Below are 22,580 nucleotides of genomic sequence, written 5' to 3'. Positions count from 1 at the left end.
GCAGGGCTGCCCCTGGGAAAGGTGAACCCTGGGGATTCTCCTCCCACCCCACTGCCTTCTAAAAGCCCCTTTACTAGGATTTCTTCCATGAAACAACAGATAACAATATCCAGGTAACAAGGTACCAGGCTCAAGTTTACTTTCATTCTCCAGCCCCCCCCCCATTGGTAAATTGCAAGGGGGAGTAAGACTGTTGTGGGTTGTAATTGAGGTATCTGAGGTGGCCAGGGCTAGCGGAGGGAATGTTTAGCTCTGAACCGGAAATGTCAGAGAGAGAGAGAGATAAGGAAATCAACAGCAAGAACATTAAGCCGTTTTATTTGCTGTTGGGGGATGGAGGGGACAGGAAGGAGTAACAAGGAGGGGAAGCAACTTCAAACCTCCCCTGCTCCCCAGCCAGTGAGGGAGGGGATGTGGTACCGAGTGATTTGTGGAGTTAGCTGGCCTCCCTGAACTGAGCCTGCTGAATGATGACAGCAAAATTGATGGTAGGGGAATTTTTTTTTAAATCACAAAAAAGCTGAGGAAGACAAACAGCATTTGCTTTTGGTATGGATTTCCTGTTTTGATATTAGATTTTAGTGTGGTGGAAGAAGGGGCTAAAGTGATTTCTACCTACTGTACTGGGCTGACCAGAGCTCAGTCCATGAGGGCAAGTACACTGGGGGTCGACCAGAACCCAGCCCAGGTGGGGTGTACAATGGGCCTGCTCCCAGACAGCGCCCCCTGCTGTCCACTTCCTCCCAAGGGGCGCTCTACCAACCTTTCTGCTTGTTGGTTCCCAACTCTCATCTGACTTACTCTCATCTGACTTATTAGGGCTGACTATGAGGAGAGGAGCCCTGGAATCCCACCCCAGGCTGGCTCTGAGGACCCCAGGTCACATAGCTGGTAAGGTCATCTCTACAAATATTTGTGCATGGAGAGAGTTGGCAGAGACATCAGGGCAGCCTGGGAAGGAGTGGGACTTGGAAAAGGGCCAGAACTGTCCTATGGGGTGAAAGGAGAAAACTCAGCCAATGGGCTGAGCCTTAGAATCTTCTAGAACCAGTCTGTTGAGTATCCTCGCTGCTTCCTTGACACCTAGCTGTTAGGTGCTTGAATTATGTGGCGTGCACCCCATCACAGGGGAAACTCTGGCAATGACCTATGCCCCTCACCCTCCTCCTTGGCTATCAGAAAGCTCCTATTATGGACAAGCAAAAGGAGGCATGTTAACAAAATGCTTTCATTCTCTGCTCCCCTCCCCCCACTAAATTTGAATCAAGAAAATTCCCCCCACAACAAATCCATTGGCCAAAATAGAGTTTAAAACAGTCTTTTAAAAAATAAAAGCTTCTTGAGTCTATCTCATAAATGCTAAATCCCAAAAACCCCTCTCCCTCAAATTTAAGACTATAGAGCCTGGTTTTAAGACACAGCCCATGCCTGGGCTGGGGGGCCTATCAACGATCAGACATTCCCCCCGAGCTTGGCAAGATACTCCAGGCAAACGGACAGTGGGGGCTCTGGAGGCAACTTTGAGAGGCCGGTGGTCCTGACTTTTAGAAAGGCTTTCTACCTGCCAGGCACCCACCAGGGGCTGGGTGGGCAGAGCAAGGAGCAAGGTGACGGGCAAAATCCACACTCTGTATTTGGGCCCAAGAACCTAAGAAGGTCGGGGCATTTTGTAGCTCACGGCAATGGAGATGCTCTAAACACTCTGTCCTTCCCAATTTGCCTCACAACCAGTAAGTGCTCCTGAAAGATTAGTTGGTCTAGCTTTAGGTCAGTCTACGAGGTCAGTTGATTATATCCCGCCTAACAAATGGACAAAAGCTGATCCTGGCTAAGGACATTTGTTAGCAAAATACTGAGGACTAAACTCAGTTCATCGAAGACTCTGAAGCAGCCCAGTATTCTGTCATCCCTCTCACCAGCTGCTGCTGCTCGAATTTCTGCATTCCGTTGGACTACCAGATTCATTCACACTCTGCTAACTAAAACTGTCTACACTGGCTTCCCCAGGTGATTCGATAAGCTATGAATCTGTGACCTAACTAGAATCTATATGTGAAATCTGAGCTGGTGGTGGTGGCGGGTGAGTTAGCAATACAGGCCGGGCACCGGCCTATTGGTGAGATATGTGTATCCACATACACATACATGTACATATAAAACAAAACATGTAATTTTTTTTTTTTTTACAGAAGGCTTTCTTCCAGCAGGTATGCCTCCACTGGCCCCTCTCTCGTGCTGCCAGGAGGCAAAGTGCCTCGGAGCAGGTTGTGCCACCGAGTCAGTCCACGTCACGGCTACCACTGGAACTGATCGATTAAAACGATTCTGCACTAGCAGCCCTGGGCATGTGGCAATCATGAATAGAGCCACTGCCTCCTTCATCGCCTCCACTTCAGCTTAAAACGCCTCAAAACACCAATCGTATCTTGTCCCTACTCTTGATTTTTATAAAACACTTTTTTTTTTTACATATAGCACAACAAATGTGCTTATTCTGCACTCTAACATAGAGCATGGTATGTACACCATGGAGTGCAACCCCAACCATCTCCACAGTGGGAAAAGTGCAAAGGTTCATCTATGCACACTCGGAAATGCTGGACCTCAGAAGGGTAGCGGGGCGCGTCCTACTTGACGCCTTCGCCACGTCACCAGCTCCAGTTCTGAACACTTGTTTCCTTTGTCCCGGTCATTGTAGTAGCAGTAGCAGTAGCAGAAACAATATCATTTCCTAACGGGCAGAAGGTGTCAAACAGTCTGGTCCTGAGAAAGTGATCATCATTCAAAAATTATCTAGAAGTAATTTCGCAAGGTCAGCCTGCTTTATGACCCAAGGTGCAGGCTGCTCTATAAAGTGTGGGGATGGCCTTGGGGGTCCAGGACTGATATAGGACCTCTCAGAGTCCCCCCCTCCCCGCCCCAGGAAAGTGCGCTTCCTATGGCTGATATAAAAATAGATTGGCACACTCTTTTGACACTCTGGGCATCTTTTAAAAGCTTCCCCCCAACTTTCCTCCTCCTCCGCTCTACCACTTCACGCTCTGCGTTGGAACAAGCTGGAGAAGGCCCTAGACCAAGCTGGCAAGGTCTGTGTGCGCCAGAGAGGAAAACGGGACAGGGTGGCTGAGAATTCCTGCTAGCGGAGAGCTGCAATGGGTCTCTGCTCTCCCTCCTTTGGCTCCAGCGCACCTCTCCCTCCTTCCCTTGCTCCGAGGAGTCAACGGCCCACAGTTCATCTCGGCTAGCCAGATGGAACACTCCCAGAAAAGTTTCCGGTACTGCTTCTACCCAAAAACATGTTGAGAGGGAAAAGAAGGTTTGGTGTTTAGAGTTCTGTTTTTTGCATTTCCAGTAGTCAGCGCTGCCCCGCAGGGCTCAGAGCCAAAGTCCCCGCCCCCTCCTCGGGGCCTGGGCTAGGAGTTCTGGACCAGGCGTCTGTAGTGGGGCATGACTTCATGTTCTGGCAAATGAAGAGCAAATTCCAAGGCCACCAACACTGGGAATTCAAAGGCAATCAGTTCTCGTCTATTCAGTCGGAACTTCTCTTCTAGTTTCTGCAACAAAATCAAAGAAAATTTAAAATATCAAAATCCAGGAGCAGATGGGGCTTGGAGGTTGAGCGCCTGCTTCCCACACGGGAGGTCCCAGGTTCAGGTCCCGGCGCCTCCTAAAAAAGCAAACAACAAGCGAACAAATGAAAGCGCCAATGAACCGATGTGACTTGGTGGTTGAGCGCCGGCTTCTCACTTTTGAGGTCCCAGGTTCAATGCCCAACCCCAACACCTAAAAAAAAAAAAAATCCTAGCCTTTCTCCAAGTGTAATATCTTATGGAGAAACTCTTATGGGCAAGACTTTGTAGACTTTGTGGAGGAAGAGTTGTGCTTCCTGCCCTCTATCCTGGGGGTGAAGGAATTGAACCTTTTGGATCTCACGGTGCCATTTAATTCTCTCAGTAGCCTTACAAGGCTGAGGTTAAATCCATCTCCATTTGACAGAGGAGAAAACGGGCTCCACGGGCGTGTCCACGACCACATTGGGCAGTGAATTGCCGAGTAGAGGTTCAAATCCAACTGGGAATCAGAATCCTATCTGGTTACAACTGGGTTACTCAGGCTTACCGTCAAGACTGAAAATACAGCCACTTGTCCTCAAGAACCGTGCAGTAAAATCAGAATGGGTTGAGCTGACTATGTAGTTCAGTGACAGGCATTTTACAGACCAGGAGCTGAGTCCTGGTGAGGTGTCATCTCAGACGGCTACTGCGCATCTGAACGGGCCGCGAGCCCCGCGGCTCCATCTCCCTTTCTGGCTCCATCCACCCACCAGTGGGGCTGCTGGAGTTGGAAGTGGAGGGGAAGCACCAGGCTGAGGGTAAGGAAGGCCTCCTTTTCACTAGGGTACAACCTGCTGTGGCTTTTTCCTTAACAACAAAAAAAATCTAGCTAAAGAGCAGCTGGCAACAGCATTCAGAGTTTAACTGGGTTGCGGTCTTGCGCTAGGGCAATTGCTCCTGCAGAGAGCTTGTCGAGCCATGACCGTGCTGTTCTGCATTAATCCTATTAGCATTTGCTGTGTGGCCTATTACTCGATTAAATGTGCATCTCATCACTTATAATTGTTATTAATACATGTTTCCTCTAAAGAGTCGTAAGTTCAGCATTTGCTGCGTGGCGTCATTAGTTCAGCATTTGCTGTGTGGTGTATTACTCTGATTAAATGTGCATATCATCACTTATAATTGTTATTAATACATGTTTCCTCTAAAGAGTCATTAGTTCAGCATATATCTATGTAAGCCTATCGATTCTCAGCTCAGCTTTGGTTTCCAATGATCGACTGCTTGTTCCTAAAGTATTTATTGACCCAGCTAGATGACTTCATACCATTTCTTAAAATAAGCAAAGTACTGACCTAAAGAACACTCCTGTGTGTGTGTGTGGAACATCTACATTAGCATCCTTTCTCCTCTTGTTCTGTTGCCACTGGAGATAGCTGGACAGACATACGGTGCACTCACAGATCAGTCCAAGGAGGTCAGCATTTCCTGGCTTTGACAGGGGCTCTCCTTTAAAACGACTCACCCCAAGTGAAACCCATACTTTTTCCCAGAGAGGAGGCAGCTGAGTCAGCAGGGAAAGCTGCTGGGGTCCCTGTCTGGAGGCTCTCACTGCAACAAGTTCCCTTGCCATCGCAGCGGCATCCGCAGCCGTCGTGGTGCCTCAATCTGGATCATCCTCTGTCCTCAGACAGCCTGACATGGGGCACCCGGGAGGGACCACAGGCAGGACTCCCCCCGCTACATGCTAAGCCTCAGAATCCTCCGGCGCGGGGTCACCAACCCGGGGTTGAGCACTGGATCGGAATGTGTGCGCTCCAGCCAGTGGGACGCGGGGTCACTTACATCAATTAGATGCTTGACTTCGTGCTTTTTGAGGTCGCTTCCAATTTTGGCGGCGAGCAGCACGCACGCGCCAGCACAAAGCTTCCGGTTCTGTTTGTTTAGCTTTCCCTTGAGGGCAAGCTTCTCAAAGTAGACGAAAGCCATGGCCACAGTGGGCTCCTCGAAGCCACAGTCCTCCTGAGCAAGTTTCCGCATCTCTCGCTTCAGACTAGAGAAAGATGGGAAGGGGTGGGGAGTGTCAGGTGGCACACAAGAAAGGGCATTCCCTCTTGAAGCGTATTCTCCTGTTCACTCCTGGAAGGGCGGGGTGGAATGGGATTAAATGCCGAGGAGCGGGAAGGGTGCCATGTGAGTGGGGGCCTGGTTAACGTAGCGGGGCTTCTGACTGTCTTGTTACTAACCCACCCACGCTGACTGTATTCTCACCCCAGAAGCAGCCATGCAGTGTGGCCGACACCCGGAGGGGACAGTGCTGAGCCAGGGCTCTGGGGAAGTGACCTGCGATGCAGAAGGACCTTACTGGACATGAGCAAATGTCTGAGAGCCCCTCTGGAAACCGGGAGCAGAGCTGCCCAAAGTTAGAGAGGGACACCCTTTGGGGAAGGAGGATCATTCCAGAGAGAAAATTGTAGAAACCAATCGGGTACCTGCTGAATATTCTCTCCCTGGCCAGATGGAGCCAGATGTTCTTTTCTCTCCTTGCGGGGGATGATGTGGGTCACCACAAAGTTGATCTAATCACTTTTAGGGGAGAACTAGGGACCCGACTTTGTTTTGGCTGTTTACTTTGTTATGACTGCATAAAGATAAGGTTTATCTGCCAACCTCTAGATGGAGTATTGCCGGCAAAGGGTTATCTCAAACTACTCTACCAGCTCCTTTCTCTTTTGCTTTGTTTACATTTGAGCAAGCAGGGAACGGGATGGTCTCCTCCTGAGATTTCAGTGACACGTCTTGCTGGACTGGTGGGGGCAGATGGGGTGAAATGCTTCTTTCACCTGAGGTCCCTGTCAAATCTGTGTCAGGACCTCGACCTCTATCCCGCCTCCCTGGCTGCCCACCACACCAAGGCACAGGTCAGCCAGCATCGGACAAGTCCCTTTTTACTGAACGTGACCATGTTTCACTCTTCCACAAGAGAAAGGACCATCACAGAACATGAGCTTTCTGCATTCCGGGAGAGGGGCTTGGAGGGAAAGCTCAAGTGGCCGCTGACCCTCACGTACCTCCTTATCTTGCTGAGCGTCAACTTAATGTGAGGGAACTTCTCCTTGAAGGTCTCGTTCATGTCCTTCTTGAGGTCCGATGGCTTCACGTAGTCAATGACCGTGGTCTGAAACACACAGGTTAACACAGGTCACTCCTTAAAAGGGAGGCATTGGGAAGTGGATTTGGCTCAATGGATGGAGCATCTGCCTACCACACGGGAGGTCCAGGGTCCAAACCCAGGGCCTGCTGACCCGTGTGGAGCTGGCCCATGTACAGTGCTGATGCGCACAAGGGGGGTGCTGTGCCACGCAGGGGAGCCCCACGTGCAAGGAGTGCGCCCCATAAGGAGAGCTGCCATGTGCAACAAAAGTGCAGCCTGCCCAGGAGTGGGGCCGCACACATGGAGAGCTGATGCAACAAGATGACGCAACAAAAAGAAAACACAGATTCCCGGTGCTGCTGACAAAGAATACAAGTGGACACAGAAGAACACACAGCGAATGGACACAGAGAGCAGACAACGGGGCGGGGAAGGGGAGAGAAATAAATTTAAAAATCTTAAAAAAAAAAAAAAAAAGCGGGTATTTGTGGAAGGATTGTGTGTACGTTATGACCAATTTACAACTTCCCAGACCAGGAAGCAGCAGGAAAGCTCGGGTGACAGCCACAAAACGAGGGCTCTGCTGAATCCTGGAGCCCGAGGGGGCAGTGGCACGTGTGGAGGGAAAATCAAACAGCCGCCACGGGCAGGGAAAAGCAGCGTTTAGAAAAAGCAGCCTCTTGACCACCAAAGTCAGCCCCGGACAGGGAGGGGAGTCGCTCAGGTTGGGCAGCGTTTAAGAATGTGGGATTTGGGACACTTATTTAATGTCCCCAGACCTCAGGCTCCCCATTTGTAAAATAAAAACAGCAGCAGTACCTTCTTCATAGGGGCTGACAATTATATGAAAAGTCCTCTGTACAGCACTTGACACACAGCAAGCGACTAATAAACGTTAAGCTGCTAGCCCCTTAGACCTTGAGGTCCCCCTCCTCTTCCTTGAAATTCTATCTGTCCTTAAATTTGGCTCGAGACCTTTCTCGATACTCGGTTTCATTGCCCCTCCGAGCCCTGTGCTATTTAATTCTGAATGACACAGGGTCCTTTGCTGGGTGCCGCCCAGTCTCGTCCCTGCTCTTCAAGGGTATGCTTTCCAGGAGCCAGGACTGGCCAGCTAGAAGCAATCACCTTACTCGAGCAAAGCTGGAGACTTTGGGAGATGCTGGACCCATCAGCCTACTCTTCTGCTTCCTAAAATATCCAGCCACACACATTCCCCCCACCTACATCCCAGACTCCCTAGATGGTCTGTTCTGCCCAAAAGTCAGGTGTTTGTCATGGTGTGAGCAGGCTTGAGCAAAAAGCCGCCTGCCTTTGTGGGGGCAGACGCCCCAGAAGCCCCAGGCAGTGGCGATCCTGTTGCTCACTGATGATTTAGGTTTTCGGACTGTGCTCTGCGAAGTGCCCAGAGGGGGCAGATGGGGTAGAAGGAGGGGCTCCTCGCGCCCTCCGCTGCAGCAGGCCGAGCAGCTTTGCTCTTAGCTCTTACATTTAGATACATGCAAAACACCCCTTGAAAGAAGCCTTCCACTGCCAAAAAAGAAGGTTCTGACCTGTTCCCCATACCCCTCATTCTGCTGTGAGGTCTAGTAGGTGGGCTGGCTTCCCTGGAGCTTGGCAAGCTGGAAGCAGGGCCAGCCCTGGAACCCTGGGCCCCGGTGGCCACACCCACGACCTTTTTGCTTTTCTTTTGCTCAGACTGAACTGAGTGGTGGAGAACAGTTCTCTACTCAGAAGGCTCTCACAGACCCGGAACAGAGTAGGTAGCTGGAAGGTTCCGGATGGCGGTCGGGTCTGGCCTCCGGCCCCTGGTCCACCTCCAGCAGGTTGGCAACCTGGAGAGCGTTGCTCAGCCTCGCCAAGCCTCACCTTCCTCTTCTCCGCAATGAGACTCGGAAAACCTGATGGGGCTATTTCATAGGTTTATCTTGAGGAAATTTTATCTTAAGAACAAAAGGAAGAGATGGTAGCAGATCTGGGCTCTGCTCCAGTCCTGCTGAATCAGAGGCTGAGGTGGGGCCTGGGCCAGGCATCGTGAAGACTCTCCCAGGTGATCTTCATGCTCACGGGCGTTTGTGGACTTGCCAATCAGATTCCCGGCTTGGCGAGCACCCGCTTGTGGCTTGGCTTGTGATAGGACTTCCGCAGGGTCGTCCTCCCTAAACTCACGGGGTCAGGCTGCTCCCCCTGTTAAATCACTTTCGCTTTATGCCCTGGTTGGGCCAGTGGGAGGCCCCACTGCACTGGAGGCTGGAGAGCAAATAGCTGTTTTCCAGACTCCTTTGCTGCTAGGATTTGAACAGTCTGGGTTCTTCGTACCAGATACGCTCATTTGAGAAGGTGGAATGGAAGCAGAGGTGGTGCTTCTGCTGGCAAGGGGAGCTGCAGTGGGAGTCCCAAGCCCCATCACTAGCACTGGGTGTCAAGAGGCAAGGCAAAGGCACCCATTTTGCCAGCGTAGACTAGGGTGGGTGAAGCCAGTTGCTGCAGTTGCCGCATGTTCTGGATCTGGCAGCTAGTGCCAGCTTCCCTGCCAGTAGGCAGTGCCCTGGTCACACAGAATGTGAGGCAGGGGCTCTGGGGGCCCGGCTGTGCAGTGTGGCTGCAAGAGGAGCTCCTGAAATTCTGCCTTCCCAGGGATGCTACAAGCTCTTCAGTGCCTGTGCACTTTCTTCTTACGCTGTCACGAGTGGACTTTACACTTTGCAACGGAACCACAGCTGACGCACACACCGTACTCTCATACGTGGCCTTTACCACCATGGTCTTGAACCTGAGCATGGGGAGATGTGGGATGATTCCCCCAAAAGCACAAATGGCACCGGTCTACCAGAGCACCAGGTCTGGCCCCTGCACCCTTACATGCCGTTTCCTGACCAATCTGGCTTTGGAGTGATCCTGTGCATGTAACAACTCGGCCTGCAGCCTCCGAGGTGGGCAAGGGCCTGACGTACCAGCAGCTGTTCTAACTTTTGCGATTCAGTGCTGGACCTGCTTCTCCTGATGGCGAGATGAGTGGAAATATGTGTTCCTGTCCCAACAGGTCCCGGGACTGGGGGTGGAAGGGGAAGGGGTGGAGGGGGTCAGGGAGCTGATGCTGAGGGGCCCTTGGCCCACGGCTGGCACCCAGAACGTGGTGTCCTGGGCAGTGGTCAGGATGGCAAAGCCATGGAGTTCTTGGAGTGGTGGAATTCTCCAGCATCCAGCTCTGCCGCCTGCAGGTGCGGCAGCAGTGGCGTTCTGCATCTGTGCCCGTTTCCTTCTGCTTGTGGAATGTGTGGCTGCAGGGCCATGGCCAGTGACTGACCTTCCCACTCATCTGTTTGGCCTTCCCTGGAATGCTTTGAGGCTTTTCTAAACTAGACTTATTACATTTTGGGTTGGGGTCTCTGCAAAACTCCTTCTTTGTGTCTAGGCCCAGAGGTAGCTGTTTCTTGGGCCAGAATTGCCCCTCAGTCTTCTCAATTAGGCAACAGCACCTGCGTCTCATGCACCAGCAGCCTCTCTTTGCATGGTGCCCAATTTCCCGACCACCGATGGCTGGCAGCTGCGGCCTAGCTGTCCTCAAGACAGGAGTGGCAAAGGGAGGAAGCACACCCAGTGTGGCACGCCACTGGGGAGGGTGCGCAGGGTGGGGTGGCCAGAGGCCAGCTGGGTCCAGCTTTGGGAAAGCCCAAGGCTTCATGGAAGAGGCTGTGTGAATGGGGAGCGCAGGAGGCGTTTCCAGTGTGGGGGCTTACAGCTGTTTTGGGGGTGAAGATTGGTGTGTGGGGTAAGAAGACGGTAGTAAAATGTGCACGTCAGTCTCTGAGTCCCTTAGGCTGCCCAAGAGACAGGAAAGCCTGCTCACCAGGGAGAAGGTGCTCGCTGCCCGGCTGAGCTCTGCCCTGCTTGGGTCTCCCAGGCTCTGCACCAGGAGGCAGGCCTTGGCCTTGGTGGAAGCAAGCGTTCCTAGTTCCGGGCACTCTCCGTGTCTCTGCTTCTTTCTGCCTCCCGTGTCTGTTGAGAAGCCCTCTCTTCAACTTGCTTTTGTCCCTGCTGCAGCTCAGTGAGGAAGTGCAGGCTCTGCAGACAGAACTCCTGGCTCTGAGCGCCAACTCTGCCACGCAGTAGCTTGGCGACCTACTGCTAGGTGATTAACCTCTCTGGGCCTCGGTTTCCTCACCTGGCTGTTCCAGTGTCCTCAAAGCCTCTCTGTTGAAAGCTGTGGGTGCTAGCACATCTAGGGGTGCTGCTCCAAGTTCCCCCCACACTCAGCTGCATGGACACACCATCAGGACACTGAGTGGGTGCCACCTCATCCCCCCAGCAATGATCAGATAGGGCCAGGCAATGCACGCAGGACCCCGAGACCCACTGTGGCAGGCTGGCCTGGCCTGCCACGCTCTGGGTACTGGATTCATCACCCGTTGAGCCCAGGGCAGCCTCTAGCAGATTCTAGGGGAGACGAGTTCTCACGGTCACCTGGGAAGCTGCCCGGGGCACAGGCGCTGAGATTGCTCCACTCGGTGCCACCTACGTACAGGGAGCCTGAGGGCAGCGCCTGTAGAGACGGGCCCTCCCAAGCCTCGTCCAGGCCCAGGGGAGGGGCAAGCTGAGGAGGCAGCACTGCGAGATGTGTTGCAGGTACGGGGATAGAGTGGATCCCCAGTCTCTCGTTCTTTTTGGCTTGAGAGGGTAGATTACAAGTTGGGCCCAGGCTTTGTTTTCTTGCACCTACCAGTCTAATTGTATGGCTTTAAAAACCGGGCAGTGCCCAGGCTTTGCCTGCGCACAGTGCTATCAATCAAAGTGCTAATTAGACTGTGGTTTCCGCCTGGTCGGGGACAGTCCAAGCGACCACTGTTTTCAGCGGTACCTAAATTCTAGGTCATGGGGCAGGCGCCAGCGCCATGGCACTGGCGTTTTGCAGAGGTGGCAGTTCTCTCTGGGGGTGAGAGGTCGCTTGCATGTACTTTCTCGCAGCGGCCGGCTGCAGGGAAGCTGTGTATACACAGCTGCGCAAAGGGGAAGGGGGGGATGGTCAGCCCGCAGGGAGGAGGCCGCCGAGATGCAGACCGGGGAGACGCCTCCCTGCCCAGGCTGCCCCACCAGAGAGAAGTGGAGTTAGGAGGGCCCAGTGTGGAAGGTGACACCCCCAATCACTTCTGAGCGAACAGAAAAGACTGTAGCTCATTTAGCTGGAAGCTTTCATCACATCTCTTTGCAGAGCCAGTGAGATAACTTTTGCTTTTTATAAAAACAAATGCAAGCTTGGCTCATGACGAGAGGGGAGCATGGGCCTGAGCTTGGGCCCCATCGCGGCCCAGAGCACCAGGTCTAATGCTGTACAGCGAAGGCTCTGCAGGGTGGAGCTGGGGTACACCAGGAGAGGGCGAATCTGAGACTGCAGGTGGAGGCGGGGTACGCACACCCCGCTAACAATCACGGGGAACAACCAGGGGCTCAGAGCCGGGGACAACACAAACGGTGCTTCTACTTCGAGGGCCCAGTAGAGCCCCGTCTCCTGCCCTTCACATCTCTCTAGGAATTTCTGTGACTGTTCTTGGGGTCAGAGAACCTCTTGGGCCTAGGAACATCCCAAGGGAGCAGGTTTCTACGCCCAGGGCTACCAGAGCTGCGAGACCTCTCTGCGCCTGTTTCCGTGCCCGGGAAAAGGACAAGGGACTTGATCCATGACCTCCATAGCTCCTTCCAGCACTCACGTCCACTGCAAAACTAGGGCCAATCAGCTTCAGCTGGCCCGAGCCATCGGCATGCCAGGCACTGGGAAAGCAGATGTTCTGTGCTTGCTAAGGTCATTAAAGCAGAGAGGCGGCCCTCGACTCAATCTGTCTAACCACCAACAGATGGGCATCTCAGCTGTTCTATGCACTTCATCTGCTTCCCTAAGGACGTAAATCATAGGGAAACCATTGGAATGAGCCAAGCCCACTCAGCCTTACTTTGCATTTGTTTCTATTTCTATCCATTGGATTCCAAATATATAATCCTGGATTTACTCTCCTTCCCTCCCCCTTGCTAAAATGGCATGCGTATCGAGGAGAGGAACAAATGGGAAGTTGTCTTTGCTTCAGGTTTACGCCAGCACACGGAGGTACCAGGGAGTACAAAGCACTTGTTTCAAGGTATTTGTCAAGCCTGTACCTGGCATTACAGAAACATCTGGAGGAGTGTCTCCACCCACTGGCAATGACCCTCGCTGGATGTGGTACACACCCCGATAGGACGGGGATGCACTCTTAAATGTTGGCGTTAAAAACAGCGACTTCAGCATGTGGGCCAATGAGCTGCATATGGACTATCATTAACAATCACGAAATGATTACTAAAAAAGTCTGAGACAAATACATAGAAAAGTAGCAGGCTGTTGCAACATCTTTGGTCAAATGTAGAGCTCATAGTTCATTTTGGATTATTATAAGAAAAGGTGATTTCTTAAAAAAACGCCACAATAATGATACTTGCTATAATATGGGTCAACCTTGAAAACATGTCAAATAAAAGAAGCCAGACACAAAGACCACATATTATGATTCCATTTACATGAACTGTCAAGAATAGGGTAATCTAAAGCAAAAGAAAGTAGGTTAGTGGTTGCCTAGGGCTTGGAGGGTAGGGAATTAAAGGCCATGTCTTAGGGGTATGGAGCTTCTCTTTTGGGGCGATGAAAATGTTCAGCAATTAATTATAGAGATAGTTGCACAACTCTGTAACTATACTAAAAACCACTGAATTGTACACTTTAAATGCATGAATTTATGGTATGTTAATTATCTGTTATTAAGAAGAAAAAAAAATCACAATCCAAAAAAGCATTTTAACACAAGCAATGAAAGCCTGGCAGCCTCAAAGATGTCACGACTCCATTCCCACCCTCCAGGTAGGCAGGTAGAGCAGGGAGATGTTTCCTTGAAGTTGGTAAAGCTACAGCCCTCTCCCCCCCAGCCTCTTTCAGATCTTGGGAGGTTCCTAGCCATTGGACTTTTGTAATGGTGCCTTCTTTTCCTTGAAGAGGGCCGCCCAAACTGAATACGCTTCATGCCTCTCTAAATCTGGATCATTCCCAGAGCCTTGGAAGAGGCCATGACAAGTGAGGGGCCCTGGGCCTCCAGCTGCTTTAGCTTCACTACAAATCTACCCTACTACAGGTGAACACCTGAGCCATCAAGATAGCTTTCACTTCAAAATGAAAACAGAGGTACAGAGTCAAATCACCCATCACACAGAAGACTGAAGCAGTCTTCCTTTAAGTGAGCACATATTCCTACTGCTTAGCACCTTACACTGCAATGAAAAATTAAATTCTAAGATACATTCCCACAATACTGGGGAGATGAGAGGGTGGAGGGAGGGGTTTTCTCAAGTAAATAAAGCAACTGGCATAATACTTGAGATTTCAACAGCTATAGATAAGATAAAGACTGCTGATGGGTTTTTTCTCTGATGTCAAAACAGTGTGAGGGATTTCTTCTTGAGCAAGGAAAAAGATTCAGAAATCCATTCAAATTTTTCTCAGCCCTCTCACTTACTTTCTCCTCTTAATTGCTCTCCACACCCATAAAGGAAAAAAGGAAACCACTACGGACTTCAGTTGCCAGGCCCTATAATCACAATTAACCTCTTTCTAATGAACTTTTAATTACAAGCCGAGCAGCCCAGGAAGCAGGGAAAGGTTGGGCCTGCCTCCAGGCTCCCCAGCTCCTCCTCTGTGCTCCTGAGAAATTCCTCGTTAGAGCTGGCTCCCTGCAAGAGCATGGGCCGCTGGGATGCTGAGCAGACTTTCGACTTTTGGGGTCAGCTTGTGACACTGGGGGGGGCCAAAGCCACAGGCAGCTGGCCCCAGTGATTTTCTTGTTTTAGTTCAAAATCTCACCTTTGCCTTCTCACAATGGTTTAATAGTGGCAGTGATTTGCACCGATCAAAGCCAAAAAAAAAAAAAAATACACATGTAACTACAAATGCAGGGCCAGCTGTGAAAAGGGTCCAACTCCAACTCTGTACTATCAGGGTTCCGAGACTCAAACAAACGTTCACCTCTGGAACCCTTCAACTTTAAGGTACGTGTTGACTGTGGCAGGGTCTGCAGCAGAGTGGCCTTTAAATGTTACACTTCAAACAAACTTGAGTGAAAATATATATCCAGCTCCATCCTGGCTGGCTAACTGCACTGAGTCCATGTTCAGATACTCTCAGGTATTTATCAAAGAAAAATGAAAATATTTGTCCGCAAATAGCCATGTTCAAAAATATTCATAGTAGTAATGTCCATGATATACCCCAACAGGAAACCATCCAAATGCCCATCAGAAGATAAAGAAACAAACTTATGTCTGTACCAGGGAACACTGTGCATCAACTAAAAACCATAAACCTACTGAGGCACCCGGCTTGGGTGCATCACACAGATCAGCCATGTGAAAGAAGACAGAGCTTACAGCCTGTATGATGCCATTTCTATGAGGTTCCAGAAAAAGTTATACTCTATGGTGGTAGAACTCAGAAGAGTAAATTCTGCAGGGAGAAGGGGTGGGCTGGCAGGATGGAAGGGTTCTTTATCTTGTTCAGAGTGGTGCTTACAAAATCCATGGAACCAGGCATTTTAAATGGATGCATCTGATCATAGGTAAATCACACCTTAATATGAAAAGAGAAAAGTAAACGGATCCAGCAGGCATGTTGCCTTCCCCCATCACCAAGCATAGGCTAGAAGCCCTGGAGAGACGGTGTGTGGGGGGGTGGGGGCCAGGGGCACAGGGAGGGGGCTTGCCCTGCCAGCAGTGACAGCTCCCACCGCAGCAGGAATGAGGAGGTGGAGGCCGGGTCTGTGTCCAGCACAGCTGCCCCATCCGCCTGGGGGTCCTCAACCCTGGGGTTCTTCCTGCCAGCCTGGTGGTCGCCAGCCTATTGCAGGCGCGGCTCCCAGGCCTGGTGTCTGCGAGCAGGGAGGAGGCCGCCTTTTACAGGTCTGACACTCGCCCGTGTGCATGTGTGGACACACGTGTAGCTGGAAGGGCAGTTACTTCTACTGTTAAAAATACCAATTTTACACAATCAGCGTCCTTCACACAGGGCTCTCCCTACCAGAACCCGGCACGGCTGCTCCCTCCCGCCCCTCCGTGCTTGCTGCTTCCTCGGGGGAGCCTCCCTTGAAGCCTGCTGCGGGGCCCCCACTCCCAGCCCTCCCGCCACCCCCTACCTCTTTCCCGAGATGGCTCCTTCTGAACCTTTCTCACAGCTGTGGTGACTGGTTTTTTATTTGCTGCCTATGTTAAAACACCAACAAGGAGGGGCTCCTGGCTCCTTTGTCCTCCACTGTATAAGCACCTAGTTCAGTGCCGGGCACACAGGAGGGCCCTCAATCAGTACTTGCTGAGTGGGTGAATTCTCTATCTGCTACTCAACACATGAAAATGAAGGAAACAAACAAACAAAAGACCCCACGATCTTGGCCCTTCAAGTTCAGTGCAAATCCACGCGCACGGCCCCGTTAGCCACGCCTGCTGGATGGGTGGGGGTGCCCCGGGAGCTGGGTGTAGGCTCTTGGCAGCACGTGACACGCGTGTTCACGGCTTGGATGAGAACGTTGAAAAGTGGATTTCCCACGTTTTATCCATGACCAGAATAGAAGGAGATGTAGATCGTATGGAGCTGACCAGGCAAATGTAGCTCACGGGCAATTTCATTCTCTAAAAAAAAAACGGACTGTTACAGGAAGCACGGACCGTAGATTCAACGTGGTGAAATGAAAAATGATCCATGTGGGAATATGAGGTGAGGAGGGCAGGACGTATGTGCTGACTTGGCAAATCAGCTTGGCACACTGTCCGAGGAAAAATCCTTGTGTGTACACACACACACACACACGCCCCAAGAGCTTAAAAGGAAATCATTTAAAGAAAAAAAATAGCAGATCTGGCACCAGTGAGAGATACCAGGATGACAAAAGGGGGAGGTCAAGGTTCTCACCAGACACGTCTAGAGAAGAGCGCCCTGCCAAGCCCTGGCATCCAGCAAAAGCAGCGCACGCTCCTGCGCTCACTTACCTAGAAACGAGTTAAACTGTTGGCCCAAGGAACTATCTTGCGCCCTACTCTTGTGTCAGCAGTTTGGCCACAGACTGCTGAGTGAGGGAGAATTCAGGGCTGACAGGCAGTGAAAGGGCGCTGCAGCTGGAGATGCAACTGTGAGCGCCTCCTTGGGCTACCTGAGCCACAGCTTCTGCCCGACTTACTCAAAGCAGTGAACCTCGGGAAGAATCCTTATGCTGAGACCCGCTGCCACCTTCCTGGCCGCGCCCTTCTTCACACCGGGACGATGATTCTGGTCATGTACTGAACACTGAATTTGTTCTGGCCCCGGGGAGAAGCAAAGATGAGTGAGCCAAGGCTTCTTAGAAAGAAGGAGGCAGTCTCACAGGTCACAGGGTAGAAGAGCATACCTAGGCACGGCCATGGTTTTGCTCTCAGCGTTGGGGTGGGGGGCAGCAAGGATGGGGCAGTGAGGAGGAGGGGCAATTTAAAACTAAGCGCCTTTGGAAACTCAGTCTGACTAAGCGTAGCACGTGGGAATGACGGCTGAGCTATTTGCCAAATTTCGGGAAGAGGATCTGTGCCTAAGGGAACTGGCCGGCCCGAGTTCCTCCTGGTGCTTCTCTGAAGTGAGCCCCATGCCGAAGGCTCGCCTTGGGGGCCTTTGACTCCGTGGGGCTGGCTCCCACCCTGGCTTTGGCAGAGGCAGGAACCTAAAACAGAAAGAGGACCCTCCCTGCCTGGCTCCCGAGGCCAGGGCTTCTGGGAACAGCACAGGCTGGGGAGAGGGGAGGGCCCCAGAGGAGGAAGTGCTCAGCCCTGCCTGCCACATCTGGGCAGAAGTCAGGCCAGGCTGGGGGGCGGGGACTGGGGCGCGCTGGGGTCCAGCTCTCCCACCTGGTGCTGCACGTGGGGGGCCCGGCCCTCGGCTCTCCCCGCAAGCCCAGTCCCGCCCCTCCCACGGCAGCAGGGCTCTGCTTGCCTCCGAGTCGGGCAGGTGGGCCCCAGGAAAGTCTACCGGACCCCTTCACGTCCCTGCTGGCCTTGGAGAAATGGCAGCCCCTAGCTGTGGGCAGTGGTGGTCAGCCAAAAGCAGAAACCGAAATTACGCAAAGGGAAAAACAGGAAACGTCCGTGAAATAAAAACGGCAAGGAAAGCTTTTTGCATTTAACACCCACATTGTCCTACTTTCAACTTTCCCAAGAGATAATTCTGTCATCCTGAGCCTGGGTGCCAAATAGTTGCTCCCAGTGAAGACCGAGGCACTCGAAACAGCCCACCCTGAACTCGTCGCTCCCCGTGACAGCCCGTGAACGCCCAAGCCCGCACATGCCCCCCGAGGGGGGCTCCCTGGACCTGAGCCAGGAGTTTTTATGGACACTGGCGGCCCAGCCTCCTCCACCCACCAGCCAGGTAGCGGCAGAGCCCTGCATGCTGGGCGGCTGCCCGTCCTTCCCTAAGCAAAGGACACAGCGGAACCGCTCAGGAAGGGCAGGCAGGGCGGTCTCTGAGCAGGCCCCTCCCCCAGAGCCCCCCAGCCTCAGGCAGAGCAGACCCTCCACAATGCAAGCAAGCCACAGGCAGAACTGTGCCAGGTACACATGCGCAGAGCAACTTTCACCAGCTCTACTCACCATGTACGAAGGGAAGATGAGAACGCGTTTGTGCTTGCCGCAAGGCCACTGGGGATCATCCAAAAGATTTGGATCATAGTCCATAAAGTCTCCCAGGCTACTACCTGAAGGTCACATATAAAATAATGATTAGGGGCCCTGGGACCCTCCAACCCAGATGCAGCTGGCATGCCCAGTATTGAGCCTTTACCAGGCTCTTTGCGTGCCACTGAAGCGTGTGCCTTCTCCCCCCATAAAAGGTTTTTACCAAATTCTTAGCATTCCAGCCTTTCTTCCATTTTAGAAAATTATGTATTAATCTCACTGCCCCAGGAGAGCACAAAATTTCACGAAGGATGAAAGATGGAGCCAACCTTCCCCAATTACAGAACGTGGCGGATCAAATGAGTAAAGCAGGTGGTGCCACCCGAGAAGCATGGTTTGGTGTGCAAGCTTCGGGGCTGGCTATTGGGCCCAAGAGTGTGAACGCATCTTTGTCACATGAGTGTAGATCAGAGCAGCCACCGACGCCAAAAGCTGTGACTAGCAAAGGCTGCTGCATGCTGGGACTCTGCACTGGGACAAGACCTACGTCACTTCTTTTCTCCTGGGATTTCTTGGGGAGTGAAAATAAGATGGCTTCATAAGAGCTTGTTTTCTGTTACTGACGATTGCAAAGATGTATGCAGGCAAAGCTGGGAGAACTCAAGTCTCCCTGCAGCTGCCACGTCAGCTCGGCGTAACGGAAGTGCTCACCCCTGACCCTGAGCTTCAGGCCCGGGTACTTGAAAGCAAGTCAAGCTTGAGCACCAAGACGATTCTGGAAAGAACCAGCTAATGGCTGAGAGGAGCAGGTGAGTGGCCCAGAGAAGCTGGGAAATCCAGCCACCCCCGCAGGGTCAGCACGGCTCCGTGTGGACCCCTGATTAGAAAGAAGATGGCCCTGCGGCCCGGAGGTGAGGCTGCAGGGCCTGAAATCAGACTTCCCTCAAAGTCATGGTGCCTGCTCCTTGGGCACCTGTTCTCCAGTCTACTGCACAGGTAGACCCAGTTCACACCCAGACCCAGCAGGGCCCCAAGTACCTGTGTCGAGGCTCCCCTGGGTGCTGCTTCCCCGGCCCAGGGAGAGGCTGCGGTGGCTCAGGCTACGGAGCTGGGAGAAGGAGGAGGTGGAGTCGATGGTATTTCTCCGGGCTCCGAAGGCATTTGTGGGTAACAGAAATTGGGTATAAGAGACAGTCTGAAGGGTGAAGACAAGAACAGGCAAATAATTACTTCTGGGGAAACGGACTTTGGCCCAGTGGTTAGGGCGTCGGTCTACCATATGGGAGGTCCGCGGTTCAAACCCCGGGCCTCCTTGACCCGTGTGGAGCTGGCCATGCGCAGTGCTGATGCGCGCAAGGAGTGCCGTGCCACGTAAGGGTGTCCCCCGCGTGCGGGAGCCCCACGCGCAAGGAGTGCGCCCGTGAGGAAAGCCGCCCAGCGTGAAAAGAAAGAGCAGCCTGCCCAGGAATGGCGCCGCCCACACTTCCCGTGCCGCTGACGGCAACAGAAGCGGACAAAGAAACAAGACGCAGCAAATAGACACCAAGAACAGACAACCAGGGGAGGAGGGGAAATTAAATAAATAAAATCTTTAAAAAAAAAAAAAAAATTACTTCTGGGCAATGCAAGGTTTGCGTTCGACCAAGCCATGCTGCCACCCCAAGTTCAGGCCCTCATTCTCCTATCTGCAGTTCGAAAATCCAAATGGATCCAAAACGGGAAATTTATTTTGCCACTCATTTGTGCCCAAACTAACCTGAACTGACTTGGAGTTATACGCAGACCTTACGCTGCAGAAATAGTACCTTGTTATCAAACGTGTTACTATGGCAGGACCAGTCTGGGGTGTCGCGTAATCTATGACACATGCTGCATTACTCTTTGTGCTCCACCAAGTACAGGCTTCCAAAACCCACCTGGCTCTAAGAGTTTTATCTAATAAGGGATTGTGGGGCTCAAATCGTGTTCTCTTGGCAGACGCTATAGATGATATTCCGCTCTATTCCATTCTCCCTCATTCCGATGGGAACACTCAATCTTTACGGATGAAGATGAGCCGAGCATGGCTCTTTCTACCTGCTCCTTACCCCTTGGGCTCAGGGATGGCATTGCTGGTGTATAGCTGTGGTCAGCTGCTGAGGGGAGACGGTCTTGCCTGCCCTCAGCAGCCACACCCGCAAGCACATTATCCTGGGAGGGTGTCCCCAAAGTCACACTTGCATCGTCTCTCTGTAAACAGGCTTTGGGAGAGGTTATGAGGGTTGCCTGGGATTCAGCAGAAAAAGGGTAAGTTCATCTTTCAACCCCTCACTCCTCAGACTTCAACCAGCAGCTCACTGAACTGTGGATGAAAGAGGAATCTGAGCAGCCTGCAGGTCCACAGTTGCTATATACAGCTGGAGGGACTCGACGTCAGGGCCATGGTCATAGAAACTAGACAGCTTTCCTGGACTGACCCCGGGCAGGTAGCAGGAATGCTATCACTTAATGAATGTCCAAATCCCAGCCACCCCATCCCAGAGCACGGCATGTCAGAGCATGGGATGTGTACATGGAGAGGGGAGAGGGGAGGGGGAGATACTGGTGAATACAGCACATTCCGCTGTAAACCGTGTTGGCAGAGAAATAAATGTACTCTGGAATCCTAACCATGCTACTGTCACATCACTGGCTGGGTGGGGATCGATGTCACCTGGGTAGATGGGTAGAGCCCCCATCATGGCCCCGGGAATCTGCCACAGCCCGAGGGAGGCTGGGCTCTGGCTCGCTGACCCCCTCCTGTCACGGGGCGACATCACTGACTCGTGACTGAAAGCCGGGAGGCCTTACCTTCCCGTCGGCACCCAGCTCCACACCTTCCAGGCCAATGATCTCTTTCAAGCTCACGGCGCCTGCCGACTGTCTCCCTCCATCCAGCTTCAAATCCCTGGGGAGGACGAGCCAAAGAAAATGCTTTTGTTTGCCCCCAAAAGTTGCAACAGAGATGCCCAGCCAGCTCTGGAGGATGCAGTATCACTCTGCCCCTCCCTCAGGGCTCTTCCATGACAGTGGTTTCACCTGCTTTCAACCACTTTGAAATCAAAGAAACCCAACTGGAACAGAAAGCCTGAGGATCAAAGTCAGGTGTAGAAACGGACACCCACATCCCTTCCTCCTCCGTGAGGCCTCCTGGATGCCTCGAAATGTGTCCAACAAGAAGCGGGAACCACTCCCCGACACTGCGGGACCCTGATAGTTCTCCTGGGTTCTTTTTAAGCAGCCATGCCCTTTATTAGAAGGGAGAAATCAGTCCTGTCCTGAACAGCTCTCAGGTTTATTCCTGCTAATGCAAGAATTCATGCCACCCAGCTAACTTCCAAGCCCCCCAGAGCTGAATACCTTTCTAAAAGGGGGTAATCTGCAGTAATAACAAGCATTTATGAAGTACTTCACAGTTTACACAGTCTTTCATGCATCATCGCTTTCATTCTTTAACATGACCCTATGAGATAGGTATTACTACTATTATCCTATTTTACAGATGAAGAAACTGAGGCCCAGAGGAGGAAATGCCTTGCCCAAGGCCACTAGGATAGGAAGTTATGGAGACTGGTTCTATACCCAAAGTTCTTCCTAGTTCATGATATTTTCTTGGAGATGCAAGGTAGGTTTTCTGGGGCCATGTGCAGGGGTACATGATCACATTTTCAAAGGACAATCTCCTTTCCATTACAGTCATTTCCAAACTTTGCTGTATATTTAAAAAATATGAGTTCCTACCCTCTGATACTCTGATTTACTGGGTATGGCACCAGGGTTGCCAAAGCTCCGCCGGTGATTCTGCACTGCAGCCGAGTTTGGGAACGCTGACTCCCAGCTTCGGTCTCTAACACTGGGTCTGCTAGTAAGCGCCACCCCTGATTGCCCCATTCTTGCTGTGTGCCACCAGATCCAGGAGCCTCCCCTGCCACCCAGGCAAGAACAAATAAATGTGAAGACAAGACTGTCAGGGTCAAGGGTGAAGTAATAAGGGAAAAACAGAGAAAGGAGCCAGCTGCATGGGGAGAAGGAAGACCACCCCAAACATGGAGGGGAAAGGGGGTACTCGGATTCTATGAAGCTGTCATCCTAGTCTATGGGCACTCCATGGACCAGGTGGCTTCCCTTTTCTACCTTGAATACAGAGTATGATTAGTGGC

The 22,580-nt window shown here is 52.0% G+C and overlaps 1 protein-coding gene across 1 annotated transcript in view; it reads right to left on the bottom strand.

The window, feature by feature from the left end:
* Positions 1 to 2,171: 2,171 nt before the first annotated feature.
* CABLES1 (Cdk5 and Abl enzyme substrate 1) overlaps positions 2,172 to 22,580 on the bottom strand; it is a 111,556-nt gene continuing 91,147 nt past the window's right edge. Inside the window, 6 exon segments of the mRNA XM_058277543.2 lie at positions 2,172 to 3,554; positions 5,403 to 5,610; positions 6,629 to 6,735; positions 18,379 to 18,482; positions 19,441 to 19,597; positions 21,232 to 21,328. Coding sequence (XP_058133526.1) covers positions 3,414 to 3,554; positions 5,403 to 5,610; positions 6,629 to 6,735; positions 18,379 to 18,482; positions 19,441 to 19,597; positions 21,232 to 21,328 — 814 coding nt within the window. The 3' untranslated portion in view covers positions 2,172 to 3,413.

The sequence above is a fragment of the Dasypus novemcinctus genome, chromosome 16 (assembly GCF_030445035.2).
Source record: "Dasypus novemcinctus isolate mDasNov1 chromosome 16, mDasNov1.1.hap2, whole genome shotgun sequence".
Classification (NCBI taxonomy): domain Eukaryota; kingdom Metazoa; phylum Chordata; class Mammalia; order Cingulata; family Dasypodidae; genus Dasypus; species Dasypus novemcinctus.
The sequence above is the reverse complement of the archived record's forward strand: the minus strand, read 5'-3'. Positions and strand labels throughout refer to the sequence as shown.